At 50.6% G+C, this 22053-nt stretch overlaps 2 protein-coding genes across 3 annotated transcripts in view; one reads left to right on the plus strand and one right to left on the minus strand.

Annotated features, from left to right (window-relative positions):
• Positions 1-842, minus strand: part of PACC1 (proton activated chloride channel 1) — a 32547-nt gene extending 31705 nt beyond the window's left edge. Inside the window, exon 1 of one of the 2 annotated variants that reach the window (XM_014834810.3) lies at positions 640-842. In XM_014834810.3, coding sequence (XP_014690296.1) covers positions 640-675 — 36 coding nt within the window. In that variant the 5' untranslated portion in view covers positions 676-842. The remainder of the gene's footprint in view (positions 1-639) is intronic. The other variant, XM_044758622.2, reaches the window with a different exon arrangement.
• Positions 843-7915: 7073 nt separating this feature from the next.
• Positions 7916-19381, plus strand: NENF (neudesin neurotrophic factor). Its single transcript, XM_044758353.2, has 4 exons — positions 7916-8207; positions 17006-17066; positions 17780-17883; positions 18828-19381. The coding sequence occupies exons 1-4, from the start codon at positions 8031-8033 to the stop codon at positions 19002-19004; spliced, it is 519 nt and encodes a 172-aa protein (XP_044614288.2). The 5' UTR covers positions 7916-8030; the 3' UTR covers positions 19005-19381.
• The last annotated feature ends 2672 nt before the right edge of the window (positions 19382-22053 follow it).

Raw genomic sequence — 22053 nt, forward strand, 5'->3', positions numbered from 1 at the left:
GCTGGATCCGCAGCCTGTAGCTCAGGACAGATAAGAAAGAGACAAAGAACAGGAAAGTGATAGTTAAAGTCGTGGGAGGAGGTGAGACTGCAGAGAAAAACCGAGCGGAGCGAGCAGCAGCTGTGTTGGTGAAAGCACATTTTCAAAGTCAGGCGGCCACCACAACAAGACGTTAATTATCCCTGTCATTAACAGCTGCGGGGCCACGAGGCCTTGGGCTTGGAGGAGGGCTGACGCCCACCGCGCATCTGCTCCAGCTGGGAGGAGGGCGAGGGCGCTTCCACTTGTGGCAGAAAACACCGGGGTCCTCGGGGCCACTCGGGTCCCGCCGGCGGGCGGCGCCGCTGCCCGGGCCCGACGGGACTTTAACCATTCACCTGCTGGTTTCGGGGCGCGGCTCGGGGGCCCCGGCTCCATCCCTCAGCCAAGGGACGGCAGCATCTGGAGGAGGCTCGGCGCCCCGTTTCCTTCCCGGTCTGCCGCTCCTCTGCACGCGGGGACCCCTCCTCCGAGCACGCACCGCTCCTCGGCTGCGCACGGCCCGCCCGGACGCCCCTTCGACGCCACCCGCCCTAGACCCCGGGACCCCGCTCCTCCGCCTCGCTGGAAACTTTGCTTCCGCCCCCCACTGCCTTGTACCTCCTGGTAGGATGTGGAGAGCTCCTGCCGGATCATGGCACTGACCGGAGCTAAGGCAAACCTGAGCCCGCTACGGCCCGGGAAGAGCAGGGAGGCCAGCACCGCGGCCGCGGCCCCGGGACCTGCCGGCTCTGCTGGGCGAAACGGTTCGGAGTGGGCGGCCCCGACACCAGGCGGGGCGGTACTCGGCGCATGCGCCTCGCTCCCCGCGCCGCTGGAGCCTCTAAAGGGTTGCTGGGAAATGTAGTTCTGGGCGGGGAGCACCTCTCAGCACCCCGGGGGTGCGGCGAAGCCTGCGTGTTGCGGGGAGCCAGGCTTCGTTTGGGTGTTAGACGCACGTGCGCTCTTTGTCTCTCACTTCCTCTCTTTGCTGAAGGGGGAGGGACGGAGAAAATGAGTGGAAAGTGGAACCAGGGGGCCAGGTCAGATGGGTCGGAGAGACTAACCTGTAATCGCAAGAGGAAGCTTGGCCTGGTGGTTATAATCGAAATAATTGTCTGGAGACACTTTGTATGTTACAAAGCACTTTCAGCACATTATGCCCTTGATCCTGAAATGAACCCTATAAGGGTGACATTTTTCTTCCTACCATGAGGAAGATGAGGAAAGTGAGGTACCCTGTTTCAGAAAGGATGGAGGGTGGGGAGGTGGGCAGTGATCAAGTGAAGATTATTTAATCCAGGACTGTACTACAGAATCCATGTTCTTTCCATTCTTCCTAGGGCAGACACTTGGAGTCAAGGCCTCTAGGTTATTGTCCTGGCTCTACCCCTCCCCGGCAGATCTTACAATGCTCAGAGCTCTCCTCTCTTCGCCTTAGAATGTAACTACTAAACCCTGACCTATTCCACAGGCCTCATAGAGCCGAAATGGACCATGCAGCAAAAACCTAATGGCTCTGTTCATCACAACACAAGCCTGTGCCCTGAATGTGGCGGAGAATTGGGTGTTTGCCCTGTAGCTGAATGAACCTGAAGACCAGCTCTTCCCCTCCTCCCAGTGCCTGAACAGCTGTTCTGTGTGGCCACCCTGGGCTGCTCAGTGGCGAAGCAGATAGAGGTTGCTTATGGCTTGGTAAATGCTACTCTGTGTCCCTGGCAGCTGCAGCTGTGCAACCTCCTGCACTCGGGCCATACAGGGCCTCTTCCCTCCTCAGTGGCAACCACAGTAGCATGAATCGCATCAGAGCACCCTGACCTCAGGGCATGTTAGCAGTAGGAGGCCTCCATTACCTCTCCTGACCATCCTTCCCCACCCGAGGCCCTCTGCTCTTACATCTATTAAATGAGACAATATATATAGCACCTAACATTGTGGGCACTCAACAAATGTTTGTTAAATTTATGAGTGGAACACTTATTCCAGCCATTTCATTTAACAGTAGTTTACCAAAACAAATAAATGACTCAAATTCCTTACTGTATTAATACAAGGGAGGCTGACAGAACGAGTTACACAATCAGAATTTCAGAGCTGGAAGGAACCAGAGAAATCAGTCCAACCATATCATTCCTCTCTACTCTTTGTTGGTATCACCAAACTGGAAAGTTATGGGCTCCCACGTTTGAGGGAGATACAAATACAATGTGCTGAGTGCTCTCATGGTTCTTCCACGCTAGAGTGGAGAGACAGACCATAAACACATAGAGTTTTCTGTACTTGCTGTCCCCAAGTCCTCTCCTCCCATTCCCTTATGAGCACATGCCAACCAGGCTTTCATCCTCTCCGCTCCACTGAAACAGTGCTTGCCAAGGTTACAAATGACCTCCAAGTTGTCCAATCAGATAGCCATTTCCCCACCCTCCTAGATCCATCGGCTGCACTGGACTCTGCTGATCTCCCCTCCACCTTGTACCCTTTCGTCCCTTGTCTTCCAAGACACCACACACTCCCACTTTGCCTCCCACCTTGCTGGTTGCTCCTTCTCAATCTCCTTTGCTGGTTTCTCCTCATCCCCTCAACTCTCCAGTGTGGCGTTCCCCAAACTAGGTCTTTGGTCTCCTTTCTACTCACTCTCTAGGAGCTTGTGAAGTGGTCTCCTCTAGTCTCATGGCTTGAATTACCACCTGTATCCTAAAGATTCCTGTTATGGGTTGAATTGTGTCCCCCAAAAATATATGTTGAAGTAATAACCCCGGCTACCTCAGAATGAGACCTCATTTGGAAATAGAATGGTTGTAAATGTCACTAGTTAAGATGAGGTCATACTAAGTAAGGTGATTCCTTAATCCATTATGACTATGTAAAGATAGGAACACAGGGAGAACGCCCTGTGATGGCAGAAGCACGATGCAGCTGCAAGCCAAGTGGCCTTAATCATTCACCTGCTGATTACAGGTCATGGCTCAGGAGGCCAGGCTCCATCCTTGGCCAAGCAACAGGCAGCATCCCAAGGCTCACCAGCCACTACTAAAAGCTAGAAAGAGGCAAGAAATGCTTCTATCCAAAGTCTTGGAGGGAGCATGACCCTGCCAGCACCTTGATTTTGGACTTCTAGCCTCTGGAACTGTGAGACAATAAATTTCTATTGTTTTAAGCCCCGCAGTTTGTAGTATTTTGGTATGGAAGCCCTAAGAAATGAAAACAATTCCCAAATATATACAAATTAGTATCTCCAGCCTCCAGCTCTCGCCTGAGCCCAGGCTTACATGTCCAGGTGCCAAGGCAACTTCTCCACTGGATGTCCACCCAGTAGCTGCAGAGGGTAGCTACTGAAAGCATGGAGCCTGCCACCAGGCTGCCTGGTTCTGACTGTTGGCTCTGCCACTTGCTGACTTTGTGATCTCGGGACTTTATTTATCTCTCTGTGCCTCAGTTATGTCATATATAAAATGGGAATATTACTGCCTATTCATAGAGTTCTGAGAGGATTAACTGAGTCATCAAATGTTAAGGACTTGGAACACTGTCTGGCACATTGTAAGTGTATGTTAGTGCTAGTGGTTATTGCAAGGTTCAGATCGGAACTATTAATCTCCTATCCCAAATCCGCTCCCCTCGCAGTCTTTCTCCCTATAATAAACTCCATCCTCCCATTTCTACGGTCAAAACTCTGGAGTTGTCCTCAGTTCCTCCCTTTCTCCTACACTCCCCCCATCTAAATCAGCAGATCCTGTTGGCTCTACTATAAAAATTCATTCAGCATCTGATCACATTTCACCACCTCCCCCACTACCCCCTGGTACAAGCCACCGGCATTTCTTGTGGCTTATTTTCAGTAGGCTCCTAGCTGGTCTCTCTACTTCCACCCTTGCCGCCCTATGGTCTATTCCCAACATAGCAGCTGGGGAGAGCCTGTTAAAGTCAGATCAGCTCACTCCTCTACTCTAACCCTTTCACAGCCAAAGTCCTCACAGGGACCTACAAGGTCCTAAAGGATCTGTCCCGCAGCCCCCACCTGTCCTCTTACTCCTCCCCTCACTCTCTCAGCTTCAATATGCTGAGCCTAAGAGCCTTTGCACTGGCTTTTCCCCATCCCCAGAGTGCTCTTATCCTAGGTATCTATATGACTCACTTCCTCACCTCCTTCGGGTCTTTCTCTAAATCTCACTTATCAGTGATGCCTCCTCTGAGCACCCTGTTAAAACAGCAAACCCCCTTGCCAGCACATCCCCACCCTGCTTTATTTTTCTCCCTCACATCTACCACCTTCTGACTTTCCTTTACTTTCAGTCTCATGCCCTAGAATGTAAGTTCCATGAAGGCAGGGTTCTTATGGGTTTTGTTCATTGCTGTATCCCAGTGCCTCCGGCAGTGCCTGGCATTTATTGGTACTCAACTAGTTGTTGAATAAAGAAATGAACAAAAAACTTCACATAGTGAAAAGAGTGCTATGTGATAGACAGAGAGAGAGAGAGAGATGTAATAGAGAGTGAGAGGGCAGCTGTGGGGGAGATGCTGATTTATCTTGGGGAAGTCAAGAGGGGCCTCGTGATGGTGGTTACTTGTGAGTTGAGATCTGAAAGATAAGAAGAGGCCAGCATGTGATGACCCGCACCCCAGGCAGAGGGCCCCAGAACAGTACAAAGGCCCAGGCTGGAACATAAGCAGAAGGCAGTGTGGCTGGGGGGTACTAAAGGGGGCATGTAAGAGACAGAGTCAGAGAGGCAGGCAGAGGCCAGACGGTGGAGGCTGGGTTGTGTTGATCCTGGACTTGTTGCCTCTCAGATCCAGTCCTTGCCTCCCCTGTTCAGCAGTGGGTTGCAGGGACTGGCCCTGTGGGCTGGGTTTCCACTGGGTTCAGTCAAGAGGAAGCACTGCTGGGAGATGGGAGGGGATCTGAGCAAAGGAGAAGGCAGGATTTTTCTTTCCCTTTTCCTCTGCCTCCAGCAGCTTCCCTTCCATGGCTCCAGCTCCTGATGCAAAGGCCTTTTGTGGGTCTAGCTTCAGCCAGGAGAGCCAGGCCCCTAGTCTCTAATGACACCATCTCCTCCTTTCCACTGGCAGGATGTTGCTAATGTTCCTGCTGTTGCTAATCTCTGGGTTGCCTCAGGGTTATGTCTTGGCCTCTTCTATCACCTGTGTAACCAGCTCCCTGCATTAGAGCCATGCTGATTTAGAATAGTTTCTGTTTTCCTTGCAGATGACTGACTGATTCTGTTTGGAAAACCAAATCTGGGTTCAAAGAGAAGGGCAATCGGGGGAGATGCCTGGAGAAACCCAAGGGCATATGAGCATGCTGTTAAATTATAGACTTGTACTCGGTGTCTCAGTGAGGGAGAAGCTTGATCTGATCGGTAGAAATTATAGGCAGTATCTTTTACTTCAAAGAAGTTTCTAACAAATAGAACTACAGAGAGAGAAAGGGCTCAAGCGGAGAAGCAGCACACTGTACACCAGGGATGTGATGAAGTTATGTGATGCATTGGGAAGGGACGGTATTCTCTTCAAGGGTGGAGAAAGCCCTCTTCTAACCCAGAGATGCTGTGACACGGTGTAACATGGACACTGCATGCTGCCGTTCACACAGCCTTTCATGTCCATTATCATTTTTAGTTTCAACAAATCCCATCAAGGATGCAGGCTGGTATGTTACTTGTGTGAAAATTGAGATGCAGAGGGTTTGTGGACCGATCCTGTACAGGTCCCTCTGCACTAGCAGCCCTTTCTGTTGAATAAGTAAATGTATGAACACTTGGTGCATCACTGAGGAGAGGTGTCACCTGGTGGTTGACGGCAGACTGTGGGACTCAGGGCCCGTGCTGGAATCTTGGTTCTGCCAGCTACTGTATGACCTTGGGCAAGGTACTTAAGGGTCTCTGCCCTGCGGTTTCATCATCTGTAAAACAGGCGATAATAATAGTTCTTACTTCATAGAGTTACAGTGAGGATTAAATGAGTTAATACACATGAAAGTGCTGAAGCTGACTTGGCACGCTTGGCACCCTGAGCCGTGCTTTGGTCTCCTTTGCATAGTAGTGTGTTAGGTGGTGATAAATACTAGGGAGAAAAATAAAGTGGGACAGAGGCATAGGGAGCGTTGGGGGTGCCACTTTAAAAAGGCCGACCAGGGAAGGCCCCACTGGCAAGGAGGTATTGGTATAAAAATCTTAGTGGCCTGGAAAGGGGGGCAATCCCTGCACAGGGAAAGCCCTGAGAATAAATGCAGAGGACGGAGAGCGCCCTGCTTCTTGGAGGAACAGCAAGGAGGGAAGAGGGGTAGGAGATGAGGTCAGGGAGGTAAGGGGTAAAGGGAGAGGAAGTGGAGGGCAGATCTGTGCTTATTTTTAAAAGACTTTGGCTTTTACGCTGAGTGAATGGAACAGAAGGAGGGGTTAATGGAATGACTCTGGCTGTTGTATTGAGAAGAGACTGAAATATAGGAGCTACTGCGATAATCCAGGTGAGAGACGATGGCGACTTGGTCCAGGGTGGGAGGTGGTGAGAAGGGGGTGGATCCTGGATATGTTTTGAGGATGTGGCTGATAGGATTTGCTGACAGATGAGACCCCGGGTCTGAGAGAAAGAGAGGAGTCAAGGATGACCCCGATTGTTTTGGCCTGGGCAACTGGAAGGATGGAGTTGCCACTTCCTGAGATAAGAAGAGATGGTAGGAGAGCAGGTTCTGGGGGGAGAAGATTAAGATCAGTTTGAGGCTTGTTCCGTTTGAGAACACTGATATCTAAGTGGAAGTCTCAAACTGGCAGTTGGGTATATGAGTCAGGAATTGCAGGAAGAGTTCTAGGCTGGAGATGTAAACTTTGAAATCATTGGCATATAGGTTGTATGTAAAGCCACAGAGTGGATGAGATCGCCAAGGAAGGGCATGTGGATAGGGAGGAGGAGAGGATCAAAGACTGAGTTCTTGGGGCTCGCTAACCTTTTGTGGTTGGGAGAACTGGCAAAGGAGACCAAAGCACGGCTCAGGGTGCCAAGCGTGCCAAGTCAGCTTCAGCACTTTCATGTGTATTAACTCATTTAATCCTCCCTGTAACTCTATGAAGTAAGAACTGTTATTATCGCCTGTTTTACAGATGATGAAACCGCAGGGCAGAGACCCTTAAATACCTTCCTTGCCCAAGGTCACACAGTAGCTGGCAGAGCCAAGATTCCAGTAAGGGCCCTGAGTCCCACAGTCTGCCTCAACCACCAGGCGAAGCCTCTCCTCAGTGATGCACCAAGTTTTCATACATTTACTTATTCAACAGAAAGGGCTGCTAGTGCAGAGAGACCTACACAGGATCGGTCCACAAACCCTCTGCATCTCAGTTTACTCCTTGTCTCTCTCTCTCCCCTAGAACGGAAACTCCAAGTGGGCGTGGATCTGTCTTGTTCAGCGATGCATCCCCAGTGACCTCGTACACGGACGCCCTCAAAAAGCATCTGCTGAATAAATTCATGAAGGAATCCTTGCACAAGTGTTAGCTATTATTATTTTAGTGCATATCTGTGCCGTGCCCTACCCTTTGCAAAAATCCTCTTGGGGACCTGAAATTTAAACACAACTGGGAAAGAAAACAAATCAGCCCAAAGTAAAAGTGAATGAATAAAGTTGGGGTCCTAGTTTATAAAAATACCTGGGCTGTTGGGCTGTGTCATCTATGCACCTAATCAAGGAACTACGTGCTGGAACGTACGTGGCTCTTTGGCTCAACTTTCCGTCGGCCGTTTCGAGTCAGTGCTTTGGGTTGTAATCTTAGCTCCATGCGCTCAGCGGCGTGGTCCCGGGGCCGTGCGAGCCGCGCAGTGCGCGGAGGGCGCGGAGGGCGCGGAGTCCTGCTCCCGGCTCGCGGCCCTCGAAGCCCCGGCGGGCGGCTCCCGCCTCGCGGCCTGCGGGTGCGCGCGGGGCGGGCCGGCAGCGGGCGCGCGCCGGGCGGGCTTCCGGGCCGCGGGACGGGAGCGCGCGGGCTCCACTGCCCAGTCCGCCCCTGGCCGTGCTCCGCGCGCTCACCATGGCGGGCCCCGCGCCGGGGCGGCGGCTGCGGCCGCTGGCAGCGCTCACCCTGGTCCTGGCGCTGGCCCCGGGCCTGCCCGCGGTCCGGGCCGGGCAGGCGCCGCGCCCCGCCGAGCGGGGGCCTCCGGTGCGGCTCTTCACAGAGGAGGAGCTGGCGCGCTACAGCGGGGAGGAGGTAAGCGGGCGAGCGCGGCGGAGGGGCCCGGGGCCCCGGCCGGCTGGTGGGCAAGGAGGCGGGGAGGCCGCGACGGCGCCCCCTCCCGGAGCCCGGGCTCGGAGCTGGGCGCGGGCCCGAGGCCTGCCGGGCTCCTCTCTCCAGGCCCCGACGGCCGCCCAGGGGTCAGGGGCAGTCGTCGGCGGTCGGGCGCCCTGCTGTCCCCTCTCCACCAAGCCGGACACCCACCCCGCGCTTCCCCGCTCTTCCAGCGAGCTGCCCGCCTGCGATGCGTTTTGGCTGGTGGTCCGTACAGAAACCTCAGAACTTTCCTGTGTTCAGTGTTGGCATCAGCTGGGGACAGACACTTCTGCCTACTCATTGGGGGGAGTGGCGGGGCAGGGAGGGAGGGAGGCAAAGCCTGCTGCCTGGGTTGGGTGGGAGTTGGGGCAGGCCCAGGGATGAGCCAGGCTTTCCCTGCGCCTTGTTTTCCCGCCCCTATAGCCCAGGCCTCCTCTGCGGGCCGACTCTCCAAACAGGCTTCGTGCCTGTGCCCTCGGGGCTGAGCAGGAGCTGGGGGAGAGGGCAGAAGGAGATCGGAGCTTAGGGACAAAGACCCCCACCCCAAACACACCCACATCTGTCAGTAGAGTGCAGGTGTCCAAGAAGCTTGTCACAGTCACCTGTCCATTTGGGCTGGTGGGGCCCAGTGTGATGGCTGCGGAGTGTGGGAACAAGAGGCAGCTCATGAGAAGGGCCATAGCGAGCAGACATTAGATCGGGGAGGGGCGAGGGACAGAGTGGCCGCGAAATCATTGAGTTCAGAGTTGATATGAACCAGCCTCCTGCTTTTACACATGAGGAAACTGAAGCATGTCACCAGTTAGTGGTGGAACAAGGAAAACACACAATGTTCACTTGTTAAAACCCTCTGGCCTGGGCTCCCTAACCCCTAAATTAACTAACCTTAGACAGATCAGCTTCGCAAGGGGGACTGGAAGCCTGGCTGTTAGGCAGTGATGCGAATTGGGCATTGTTGTAAAGTGGGGTTGGTTAGAACCCTGAGTCGATGAGAACACAGAGGGAGGGCGGCAGGGACGTGACTAGATGCTAAGGGACACCATCTTTTGGGGCAGCAGGGAACCAGAGGGTACAGAGTCAGGGCATCTGTGCAGGAAGGAGTTAACATAGCAGGCCTGCTCTCCTTAGAAAGGCCTGCTCGAAAGAAAGAGTGGCTCTTGGCTGCTGTCTGGATTTCCAAGGTGTTTCACACCTCCCTCATGAATAAGGGTGGCTCCGTGCGGGCTCTTTGTAAGAGCGTGTTTATGTTGAACACTGCTAGGCAGAGAGGGCCTACATGGCCGGCCCCCAGTAAAAAATCTTAGGCTCCGAGTCTCTAATGGGCTTCCCCGGGCAGAAACATCGCACACGTGTTGCTGCATTTTGTTGCTGGGGGAAGAGGGTGCTCTGTGTGACCCTTCAGGGGAGGGAGAAAACATAAGGAAGTCCACACTTGGATTCCCCTAGCCTCCGCCTGCGTCGCTTTTCCTTATGATCCAGCTGTGCATCCTTACTACGTTGCTGTGATAAATCCTAGCTCTGAGTACAACTGGTTGCTGAGTCCTGTGAGTCCTTCTAGTAAATCGCCAAATGTGGGGGTGATCTTGGGGACCCCCAGCACAGAACCCAAGGGAAGAGAGAAGTGGAGGTGTGTGCAGCAACAGTGCCAGGGGCTGAAGAACGGGGAGCTGAGAAAGGACCCTGGGTTTTCTCTGCTGATGTGATTGATAGTTAACTGAAGGAAGGAGGGAGAGAAGCTTGGAGATGGAAACAGGGTAAGGAAAGAACCGTTTTGGGTATGGAGCCCAGAGGATGTCTGTAGGCAGAGAGAGGAAGAGAGTAAGGGAGGAGGGGGCAGTGGAGTGTAGCTGGGTGGAGCTGTGCTCTAATGTGGTTTGTCCTAGATGGTTCTGGTTCATGGGTGTTGTCTTGGGATAATTATTAATAGCCCCCTTTCACTCTCAGAAGTGTCACTGTTTGTATAATGCATTCTATGGTCACCCTCGATAGAGCATTAGATGAGGTATTTGGATCATACCTGGGTTTGAGTGCCTGTTCTGCTCTGTGACTTTGGGCAATTACTAAACTGATGTGATGGGGCCCACCCAGATTTTCCAGGGTAATCTCCTTTACATAAGGTCAGCTGATTGTGGATGTTAATCACGTCTATAAAATACCTCCATAGCAACATCTAGATATGTTTTTGGTTGAGTAACTGGATACTATAGCTTATCCAAAGTGACACATAAAAGTGACCATCATAATGGCTATAAGAAGAGTTCCAACCTCTGTGTACGGGTTTTGTAAGGATTAAATGAGATGGTGATATGCAAAGTGCTTAGCATAGGGCTGGTGTAGTCCTACCACAGTAAGCCTTAATAAATCTTAGCTGCTATTATTTTTATTAGCTTATTATGAAAGATACAAGCAAGAGGCAGTATAACAGGAACATAATCCTCTTATGCGATTCAGAAATCAAATAAGCGCTGCAAACCGGAAGGCTTTTTTTAATAAGTCAATTGACAGCAAAACCTGATCTGATCTGAACTCTTGGTGATGGACCCTTGTTGAAGCGGACACGAATCTATTTATAGTCTTTATTTATCCTACTTAGTGTGAACATTCATGTTCATGCTTTACTGTGAAAATATTAATATAGTTGATAATGGGGTGCTGCCTTGGACCCCCATAGATATTATGGTATGTGCCCCATAAAACCTTTCTAAAATCTGACAAATTCTGAATTCTAGAATACATCTGACCCCCAAGAGTTTCCACTGTGGGACTGTGGATCTGTATAGCAAGTCCTTCAGAAACATCTAGCAATGAGTGTCTTCTTTCTGCTGTTAGCTTTTTGGATGAGAGCCTAGGCAGACCCACCTGTCCCAGCCCCACATCTGCCCTGTGGTTTGTGGAGGGAGCTCGGGCACCCGTGCAGGGAGCTGCGTAGTGTCGCCAGTGGAAGGTTCAGATTGGAAATCATGGAAGACAGGGGTCCTGGCTGCTGGTGGCCTTTGCAGAAGCATGCTGTGTTCTGGAACTACTGTGCAAGGCCCTGCACTGGTTTCATCCTTTGGGGCATTTTGGGTTCTCAGAGTCATCCACAGTGTGGCTCCCTGAATCATTCACACCTGGGAGTATGAAATAGCTGTAGTTGGGCTTGTGGCATCAATTAGTCCTCTTGGAATACCTGCTGAAAATCTGGCTGACTCGGCGCCTCTTCACAGCTCATTCTCCCCATAGTTCTGGTAAGGCCTGTATAGAGAAGGTCATCTGGAGGACCAGTCTTGTAGCTAACACAGAGATCACAGAGAAAGCGTGTCGAACAGAAATGAAAGTAGGACGAGAAAGGTCAAATGTGTTCCAGAGGGCCGTCCTGTGGTCGTCGATTTCTGCAGCTCTGGTCAAAATTGCCCTTAGAAGTAGAGATATTGGTCACACACTTCCGTGGGCAGCTTTTGCCTTGTCACATCAGCTGTCCTCATAGCAGGGTTTCACTCTTTACAAATTACAGGTCCAAGATTGGCATTCCGATTTTCAATAAGGAAGAATGTCGTGGGGAGGGCATAGGCTTTAGAATCAAACGGGTATGAGTCTGAATTCTGGCTTCTTATCTACCAGCAGAGAAACTGTCAGCAAGTTATTTAAACTCTAAGCCTCAGTTTCTTCATCTACAAAATAGGTATCGTAATACTTTCCTCGCAAGGTCGTTATAAAAGTTGTCATAAGTGACATACATGAGTATAAGCAAACATATATAACGTATGGAGAGCACCTAGCATGGTACTCAGTAAATGCAAATTTCTCTGCTTTCCCTTTGATTACCCCTGAAATACATATTAATTGTCCTGAATTACAGCCCCTCATAGCCAGCATGTGTGACTGAGGGCCCAGCCCAGGCAATATGATAAAGGAAAATTCTTGTATGACTTACCCTCACATTGAGCTTTTAGAATTGAGAAACAGCGTAAATCACAAGCCATTCATGAATTTGGTCATTGCTCGTCCTCGGAAAATCAATGCATGCCACGTAAATGTGGGGTGAGAGACGTGTACCTGCTTCTTTGCTGCTGGTGTTCTAACCTGTATGTCGGACTTTGGCGTCTTCAGAATTTTCCCTGATGGAGACGAGTCAGTGGCATGTGCACAGTATTTTCCGCTGCCTTAGCGATGGAGGAAACAGACGGGGGAAGGATTGGTTTATCAAGGAAAGCAGATGTCGTGACACAGTTAGCTTTGGGGGAGGGAGGATGGGGTGACTTCGAGGACTCTCTTTAGTCCAGAGGGAATGCCATTCTCCACTCTCCAAGTGCATCCTCAGAAAATGTTTCCTGCCTTAATTGCACTGTAGGCACCAAGTGCAGGAGAGCCACCCTGCCCTCCCCCGCCTGTCCCCACACCCCCATCATGACGTCTGGGCCTGGGACCAGATGTATGCGTTTAACAAACACTTACATAGAGCTGACTCCACCAGGCACTGTCCTAGCCGCGTTAAAGCACCAGCTGACTTAATGATGAGCACAGCTCCATGAGGTCGGTGCTGTTATTATCAGTTGAGGAAAGAGGCACAGGGAGGTTAAGGAACTTGCCCAAGGTGACACAGCCAGTGAGAAAGACAGGCGGACCAGGCTGTGCTCCCTCTGGCATGCACAAAGGAAATCAACCACCAAGAGTCTCCCTCTACGTCACTCCGGGCGGTGTGACCTGTTCCAGGGCATATTGGTTCAGTCTAAGAAGGTATCAGAATGCGAGTATGACAGGAAGTGTAGTTTAGTTTCTGGAGTTTATTCAGGGCGACCCTGGACCCTGGGTTTGCCCAAGGCCCTCTAGGCTTCAGGGTTATTCTTTGTAAATGGAATTTGTCTGTGCTCTGTCACCAGCTCTCCTTGGAATCTGTGCTTTGGGGGCACGGGGTTACACTTGTCTTCTGCTTTTCTAAAACTTAGCGATAGTGAGGAGTAGGACTGCACTTCCTCCCAAAGGATCATCCTGGACACACATGAAGAATAGACAGTCTGAAGGCTGTTGGATGGAGGCGGGTGAACAAAGAGGTGAAACCACCCTCTCTAATTATGCAATAGAATGATGGCTTGTAGATGTTTTGGCTGGGTTAAGGAATATGTTTTGCATCCTACCCTGGTATACACAAAGACACAGCTGAAACAAAAGTTCCATGAAACAATGCTTATTCTTACTATGTGTGATGCACTCTGATGTTTTCTATTTTAAACTTTTTTTTCTATTTTTCTTTCTCTCTCTCTCTCTCTTTTTTTTTTTTCCGCTGAGGAAGAGTCGCCCTGAGCTAACATCTGTTGCCAATCTTCCTCTTTTTGTATGCTAGCCATGGCAACAGCATGGTGACTGACAGACGATTGGTGTAGGGCCACACCCAGAAACTGAACCTGGGCTGCTGAAGCGGAGCATGCCACGCTTAACCACTAGGCCACTGGTGCTGGTCCTCTATTTCATTTTTTTTAAAAAACCTGTTGAGAAATCACTAATAGATTACCAATGCTAATTACAGTTAGAAAAACCTGGCCTTAGATCCTTGGAGGACCCAGTTATTTCTGCAGAAGAAAACATTCGCAGCCATTTCCCTCTTTTCCAAGGAGGAGTGTCACTGTGGAGGGGCTTCTGCTCTGTCCCGGCCCCTGGTGCAGGGTCTGAAAGTGCTGGGGGGTCAGGAGCCGCTGGCCCTGCCTTCCTGCTGCACCCAGGCTCTAGGTCTCTCTCCCGCAGCTGTGGACGGGACCCTCCTTCCTCTGCCCGCTGCTTCTGTATCCTCTTGTCGTGGTAGCTCACGTGGCACCCCCTGCTGGCCCTGCTTGACCACGGGGAGGACAGCCAGCTGGTAAGGGAAGCCCAAGACCCAGAGGAAAGATAAAGGCCCGGTCTCGTTTATGCAGGCTGGTGCCCTGAGTCCCTTCCGTTGGGTACCTCTGACCCACTCCCTGTGTCTTTCCTCTGGGTCCTCGGTCGTGTGGATGACTTCCCAGGACACTCTCACCCTCTCTGGGTCCCAGGCAAGTGCGATGTCCTCGTGCTGTGTGCCCTCTGGTGGGGCAGGCCAGAGAGTGGACTGAGCCTTGGGTCCCAGGCTCCAGGTTCCAGAACGTGCTCTTCTTTTAATCTGTTCTGTGACTCTGGGCAAGTCTCGTGATCTCCCCGGGCCTGGCTAGCTGCCTCTGTAAAGTGAAGGTGTTAGATAGACTATCTTCAGGGCCCCTTCCAGTTTTAATTTAAAATTCCTCCAGAGTCCTTATCTGTCACTTGGGAATTACATTTTTTTCCCTATCTTTCCTTTAGGAAAATCTCCAATCTCCTTCCTCTTGGTTATCTGATTCCTCTTTGAACTGATAACTTTTAAAACCTAGAGGAAGATAAGGGAAACTAACATTTTTTCCCCTAAACTGCTAAATGCTTTATGTCTCTAGCCGTGGTTAATCCTTTTAACAGCCCGATAAATGGATACTTGGGTTATCTTCCTAGTACAGAGGAGAAAACTAAGGCACAGAGAGGTTAAGTAATTTACCCAAGGCAACACAGCTCATAAGTGGTGGCTCAAACCCAGGCTTGACTTGAAAACTTATGCCAGGACTCATGACACCATGGTGAGTCCTCCTTTGGTCTCATGGAAAAAAACCCAGCCCTCCTGCTGTTATTTCAGACCTGCTCTGGGGACAAAAAGCAATGTATCCTTCCAGGTGGATGAGAGGGTGGCAGGACCATGGTGTGAAGCTGGTGCTGAGCATGTGGGTCTTATGTCTCTATGGATGTTTCCTTTCCTGTGTCTGCATTTATACTCCCTAAGCTTCCATCCACCTTCCTCAGTTGCCATCTGCTGGCCTGAACACCCATGCCTGCTAGCTCTGCTATCAGAGGACATCCATCTCACATGAAAAAAACTCGCCCCCAGGGCACACTGACAGTTAACTGGTCAGGCCAGTCCTCTCTAGGCAATGTCTGTGTAACAGGATTGCCTTGAAAGGCGCTCAGCGTGCCTTCCGCCCCTTTGTGACCATTTCCTTTGAGCACTTACACCTTCGATGTATAGTTTCGTGAGGGGTGCATATTTAACTGCCGCAGAAGTGGAGAGTGTTAGTGATCAGATGCGTGTTTTTATGTTATGTGTGTGAATGTCATGTGTATATGCCTGTTTCCACAGAGAAAAGTAACATCAAAGAAAAAGCCACAGAATGGAAAAGATGAGAAAATGCTGTGGGTAAAATTGCAACTGTAATATATTTTAAAACTTGATAGAAATACATTAAGGCCACTAGATAAGCTATCGAAGTTGAGGAACAAGTAATCACCATGAAGGACCGGCAGGAAATCATGACAAAAATGCAGTCTGCTGGCTGGTTAAGCCATGTCATTTGAATAACCCTTATTAGATGAGGTGGCACCAGCATCCACCAAGTCAGCGGGACTTCTGGGGACTGTCTGTAGGAGCTGATTCAGGAATAAGAGTAACCAACCCTGTACTGTGCCCCTATGCTGTGCGTGCGACGTGCTCACTTACACCATTTCCCTCCGCATTCCCGCAGGGCCGGTAGGTGTCATCCCCATCTAACGCTTAGGGAAACTGAGGCCTGAGAGGTTAGGTGACACTGAGATATGTTTCCTTGGCCAAGTTGCTTGACTTCTCTGAGCCCCATTCCTCTATCTGTCAAATGTGGTAATGAAAACACTTGACCTTCAGCTCCAGGAGGGCAAGAACCCTAAGGGCACTCCCCGCCCCCAGAGAAGGCCAAGTAGCGTGTTCTTGGAGAACCTGAGATTTCTGTGCACGCTGGCCTGTGAGCTGCCGGGCTGGTGTCAAAGGAAAGAGCTTCCAGACAGAGGGTGTCCTGGAACTGAGCTAGTCACCCCAGCCTGAGCCCGACGTGATGGAAATTAGAAAATCCATGCTGTTTGCTTTTATATTATTCTCTTTTGGGGGAGAAATTCTAAGGTAACATTGTATACCCACAAACATAGCAAAAAATAAAGTATAAAACCCATTGTTAGAACCACGGGGAAGGAAACTGCGTTGCTTGTGTATTTCTGGCACCGTAAGTGGTTTTTCAAAGGATAAACTGGGAAAATATAAAAAGTGATTACGTTGTTCACATCCTTTGGCCCAGGACTTTCATATGTTGAAGTAGGCCTCAAGGAAATAACTCATCAAATTAGAAAGTAACGTAGAAAGATATTCATAATGCTGCCATTTATAGTTCTAAGGAATTGGAAACAAGCCAGACACCCAAAATAGAAGAATAGCTGAGGAGACAGGTACACAGTATCACTAATATAAATACGATACAGCTGTTTAAATGACAGCCATTTGGTTATTTCAATACATGAAAATGTTTATACAAAGTAATGTTACCTGTAAGAAACAAAATGTAAAATAGATCATTTACACTGATTACATCCATGTTTGTACACTGATGAAGATGGAAGGAAATTTGGACCGATTTAAACAGTTTATCATTTAACATTGTTTTGAATTTTTATCTGTGTAGAGTTGCTTCTGTTCCTGATTTTTTTTTTTTCAAGAAAGGTATCGCCCTGGGCTTGTCATGATACTCTGTAACTTTTCTGTACCTTGTGAGTGGGCCTGTTATGCAGGGAGGGGCGGGCCCGCTGAGGACTGGCTCTTTTTAACTTCACCCACAGCTCTCTCCACAGCCCATGGTGGGAAGAGATTTTACTGACTTGAGCTGAAAGAGCTGGGCTCTTCGCCTGCTCCTCACAGCTTCTCTCCTGCTTTCTAGGAAGATCAGCCCATCTACATGGCAGTGAAGGGAGTGGTGTTTGATGTCACTTCTGGAAAGGGTAAGTGGCTTGGCTTTGTGAATCCTTATTTCTGGGGAGCTAGGCAGCCAGAGTGGGCATTGGAGGTGTGAGGAAAGGGAAGGACTGAGTTAACAATCTTTATCAGGGTTGTACTTCAGCAGTTTTTTTCCTAATAATGTCATGCTCCTGCTCAAACACCTTCCATGGCTCTCCATTGCCTATAGAATCAAATTTAAACTTGATCGTTTACTGTGGTTGAAGCAGTGAGAGGAAAAGTGTTACTTAGCAAAGAGTTGAGATCATAGAATGTCATAGAACATTTTAATGCCATTTCATGGTTTCGCTAATGGTAACTACAAATGATATCGCGGAAGTAATTTTGTAATGGCTCATTGTTTCCTTGATGCCAAACAAAAGAGGTTAAACGGAAATAGACTTGGCTTCCACTGACATTTACAAAGACTGAGCATTTTTCTTGTTTGCATTTTAAATACTTTTTAAGAGATTATTTTTATTCTGTATTTTTTAAAAAATCGCTTCTCAACCCAGCATGTGCGACTTACTCCATATTCTGAATTAGTGGAATGCAAACTGATGGCTGGGGTGGCTTATTGGACTTCACATCTTCACTGCGCTCCGTCTCCTTGGGCCTGGAGCGTTTTTCACGATTGGGTGGGTCTCGGAAGCCCTCTCCCCCCGCTGCTCTGCATGCACATCCACTCTCACACCCTCCTCCTTCCTCCCCACTGCAGAGTTTTATGGACGAGGAGCCCCCTACAATGCCTTGACAGGGAAGGACTCCACCAGAGGGGTGGCCAAGATGTCCCTGGATCCTGCAGACCTCACCCATGACACTGTGAGCCAGCTTAAGAGCCTTTGTCAAAATGTCGTGCCCCCCACCCCCCGGCCATGGCCTTTTTTACCTCTGGGCAGTAGCAAGGCTTCCTAACTAGCCTCTTTACATCTCAGTCCACTGGGTGTGGTGGCCAGCTGTCTTCCTGAAATAGACATCTTACCGTGCCACTCCTACTCAGAAACCTTCCATGGCTCCCCGTTGCCTACAGAGTCAAGTCTAGACTCCAGTGAACTTATGATCAAATGCAGTGATCTTCACAGTTTGGCTCCAGCCTGCCTTGGCAGCCGTGACCCCCATCTCCCTTACCATCTACACCCACAGCCCCCAGCCTCTTACAGATTTGCTGTTAGTCTCTGAGACCCACTCCCCAGGCCACTCTTGGTGGCTCAGGAGATGAATCCTGAGCCCCCATGCTCATGTTTCCATGAAGGAGAAAATGGCATTAACAAAACCCAATTCAGAGTCTTAAGTGATCCCAACAGAAAGGCTGGCATTCCCCCGAGTTGTGCTCAGATGAGTCAGACTCTTACGCTGCAACATTACAGAAACAATGAAAACATTAAGGAGGGGGAAGGGTGTATAAATCTCTAATGGGAGGAGTGTAGAGAACGGTGGGATCAATCAGGCAGGAGGAGGGGCATGCAGATGGCAGGGTGCGCCCCCATCCGGCCCCAGGCTGCTGGTGCTCCGGAGGCTTTAATTCCTACATCAGTCAAACAGCAAAACGTGATGAAGCCATTGCTCCCCTCCCATCACCACCTCCCCAACACATACGCACGCAGGATTGTCTCTTCAAAAGCCAATTGTCCATTATTTGGTTTGTTGAGATATTTTTTCTCTTGCATCGGGGGTGTGGGGCGAGTAAGGGGGGACGGCGAGAAACCAGTGCCGGGCATGCTTCGCTCATCCCCACCCTCTGTGTGTCCTGGGCTTTTCTCCCCAAGACGGGCCTCACAGCCAAGGAGCTGGAATCCCTGGATGATGTCTTCACTAGAGTGTACAAAGCCAAGTATCCCATCGTTGGCTACACGGCCCGAAGAATCCTCAACGAGGATGGCAGCCCCAACCTGGACTTCAAGCCTGAAGACCAACCCCATTTTGACCTAAAGGATGAGTTCTGATGTTCGCTGTGCAGGAGCACATTCTTAAAGGGGGAGGCGGGGGGACACCCAGGGGTGACATCTCCTGCAAGATCGGCTGCCTGGGCCTCTGGTCACCCGATCTGAATAAAGCAGACGTTTAACCTGGAACACTGGATGCCCTTTATTGTCCCTGGACAAGTGTCCTGTCCACCTGGTGTCCTGCCCGCACACCAGCCAGGGTAGTTCAGAATAGCCGAACAGGGAAGCTCCCCGAGTGTCAACATTGGCTGTCCCGGTGGTGGAATTAGGAGTGACCTTTATTTCTTCTTTATATTTTTCTGTACTTGCCAACTTTTCTACTGTGACCGTGTTTACTTTAGAATAAGCACAAAAATAAACTTCCTGTTTTCACAAAAGGAGAATTCTTCCTTGGAGCCTCGTTGGCACCCTTTGTAAGGGATAGCCTCATGCCGCCCTTCCCTTCCGTGGTCCTGCCCTGTCTGCCTGCCTGGGAGGGGGCCGGGCAGCAGGAGGCATCCACGAGATGTGGCAGAAATGGGGAGGATTGGGGGAGGGGTGGAGAAGGGGAACAGGAGGTGCTAAAGGGGCTGGCTTTACACTACACCCCAGAGAGATGCCGGTGTGAACTGGCTTCAGCCCCACCTGCAGCTGGGAAGTAGGGAGGAGGGCTGGGGTCCAGTGTGGGCAGAGCCTGCTCTGGAGGTCATTCCAGGGGTGGTGAAGCACACGCAACACGCTGGACTCAGGTCAGATTTGATAAAGAAATCCCCTTTGAGGGGAGATTTTTCCCTCTAAGGGACGTTTGGCATCGTCTGGAGATATTTTTAAATTTTCAGTTGGTACAACTGTAGGATGCTACTGGTATCTAGTGTCCAGGGATGTTGTTAAACATCCTACAATGCACAGGACAGCCCCCCACAACAAAGAATTATCTGCTCCAAAATGTCAATTGTGCCAAGGTTGAGAAACTCTGCACTAAGACTCATCTTGGAAACTTTACTGTAGAGATGAATTTTTTTGACATAAAACTGTCTTTTATTAAAATAAATAGAAACTACCCTCAAGAGAGAATTTTTACGTTAAGCAGAAGAATCTCCCAGGGTGACTGTTCCAAATGCTGATTCCTGGGTCCCACCCCAGGGCTCATGATTTGGTTTTTCCAGAACAAGGCCTGGGAACTGCATTTTTAATGAGCTCCCCAGAGGATCCTGATGCAGAGGGGCCCAGACGCACTTTGAGAAACATCACCTTGTGCCTTACCTGTCATCTCAGGGAGAACTCGTCCAGCTCCTTTCTGAGGACCAGGGTGACATTTGCTTTATTCTTTAGTGGGTCCAGACTAGAGAGTCTGATGGTGAACTCCTGGGTCCCACGCAAGAGTAATGGACCTGGAACTTATCAGACAGGACTCCTGGGCCTGGAATTCAGGAAGTTGTTCACGTGGCTGAGGTGGTCTGTTCTGGGATATTTTGCCCCCAAACAAATGATGTATGAATGAATACAAATGGTTGTTAAGTCCTTGGGAATACCTGAGAGGTGACATTTTTTAACTTAGGTGCTACCCACTTCTCGCATCACCAAGCGATGGGTGGGCTAGGATTCCATTCCTTAGAGTCCCGTCTCTGTAGGGTGGGCGAGGTCTCCAAATTCAGGGCCCTGGGACCTTTCCTGGAGCACTGTTTTCCCTACTCCCTTCTCCTCCTGTTGTCCCCATCAAAGCACAGTTTCCCTCAGGGCCTCAGGCTTACCACCCCTCGGGGCACTTCTGCCCAGTTCCCTGCCCTGCACGTCAAAGGCCACCTCTAACACCCCAGCAGGGGTCTTCTCTGAGTAAGAATGTCTCTCATTTAGAATTCCAGGTCAGCCTTTGCCAGGACAGAGTGCTCAAAAACCTGGGCATCCTGAACAGGCTCCACACATCATGGGTGCAGCTTGGGGGAGGGGGATGCAGGCTGGCCCGGGGATTTGCATCGTTAGGTGTGTGCAGGGACCAAAGAAGGAAACACACAGATCCCAGGAGCCCAAGGCCTGTGTCCCATTTATCCCTCCTCCCACCTTTGCTTGTCATGTTTTCTTTGCTTTAAAGGCTTACATCCTCTTTATAAGACAGCCTAGACACGCCTCTGCCAGGAAGCCTTCCCCTCCTTTGGGGTCCCCTATGGCTTAGAGCTCACCTGCTTTGCTGTAATTGCCTATTTATGAGCCTGTCTCCCTCAGACAGGAGAGCCTTGACGGCCCAGCACAGACACTCATCTAGGGTGGCCAACCTTTCTGGACTTTCCGGCTTTTGCTCTGAAAGTCCTGCATCCCAGGAAACCCCTCGATCCTAAGCAAGCCTGAGGGACCGAACTGCCCCAGCGGCCGAGGCAAGGCCTCCTCCCAGCAGAGGGGCTCTGGACATAGTGAGGAGGCCGGGCACCACCTTGGGATGAAGAAGGAAGGAAGGAGTCATGATTCTCTACCCAGGAGAAGAGAAGGCTGAAGGAAAGGCTCTGGGAGGGTGGAAGGGGCTCGGGGTCTTAACCAGTCCCCACAGGAGGGCAAGTTCAGCCTCTCAGAGGGGAAGCTCAGGGCCTGGTCTGCAGCAGGTGCCTCGTGCATTGGAGCGTTGTTGATATTGGTGTATTTCTCGAAGTCCTTCCCCAAATCTAAGTTCCTCCTGTGAGGTGCATCCCCTCTTAGTCTCTCTTAGGGGAAGCAGATCTCCTGCTGCGTCATGTTCTCTGCACCCCGGGGTGCTGAGCAGTACCCTCCCTCTCTGTGCTCCCTGGGCGTGCAGCTCAGGGCCTTCCCCCTGCAGATGGCATGGACCCAGCTCCTTTGCCATAAACAGGGAAGAAGAGGCTTAAAGGCAGAAAACAAGGTCCTGGAGCATGGAGCCCGGTTCTCTATTTGGAAAATAAGACCAAATGCCCCAGAGGAATGAGTGATGGAACTGATCAGCCCGCAGAAGAGCAGGGCAGAGGGGCCTGGCCAGCAGCCCAGGTCCTGGAGGTGCGGTCATGCAGAGGCATCTGGCCCAGGCCCAGCCTGATCCTGGACAGCAGAGCTCCAGACTCAGACACTT

This window comes from Equus asinus, chromosome 25 (assembly GCF_041296235.1).
Source record: "Equus asinus isolate D_3611 breed Donkey chromosome 25, EquAss-T2T_v2, whole genome shotgun sequence".
Taxonomy (NCBI): Eukaryota; Metazoa; Chordata; class Mammalia; order Perissodactyla; family Equidae; genus Equus; species Equus asinus.

What these genes read in the sequence shown, in the direction of transcription:
- NENF (XM_044758353.2), top strand. Translation starts at nt 8,031, where the DNA reads ATGGCGGGCCCCGCGCCGGGGCGGCGGCTGCGGCCGCTGGCAGCGCTC. An exon ending in CGCGCTACAGCGGGGAGGAG is followed by an intron (nt 8,208 to 17,005) that starts GTAAGCGGGCGA and finishes CCTGCTTTCTAG; the next exon opens with GAAGATCAGCCCATCTACAT. An exon ending in CAGACCTCACCCATGACACT is followed by an intron (nt 17,884 to 18,827) that starts GTGAGCCAGCTT and finishes TTTCTCCCCAAG; the next exon opens with ACGGGCCTCACAGCCAAGGA.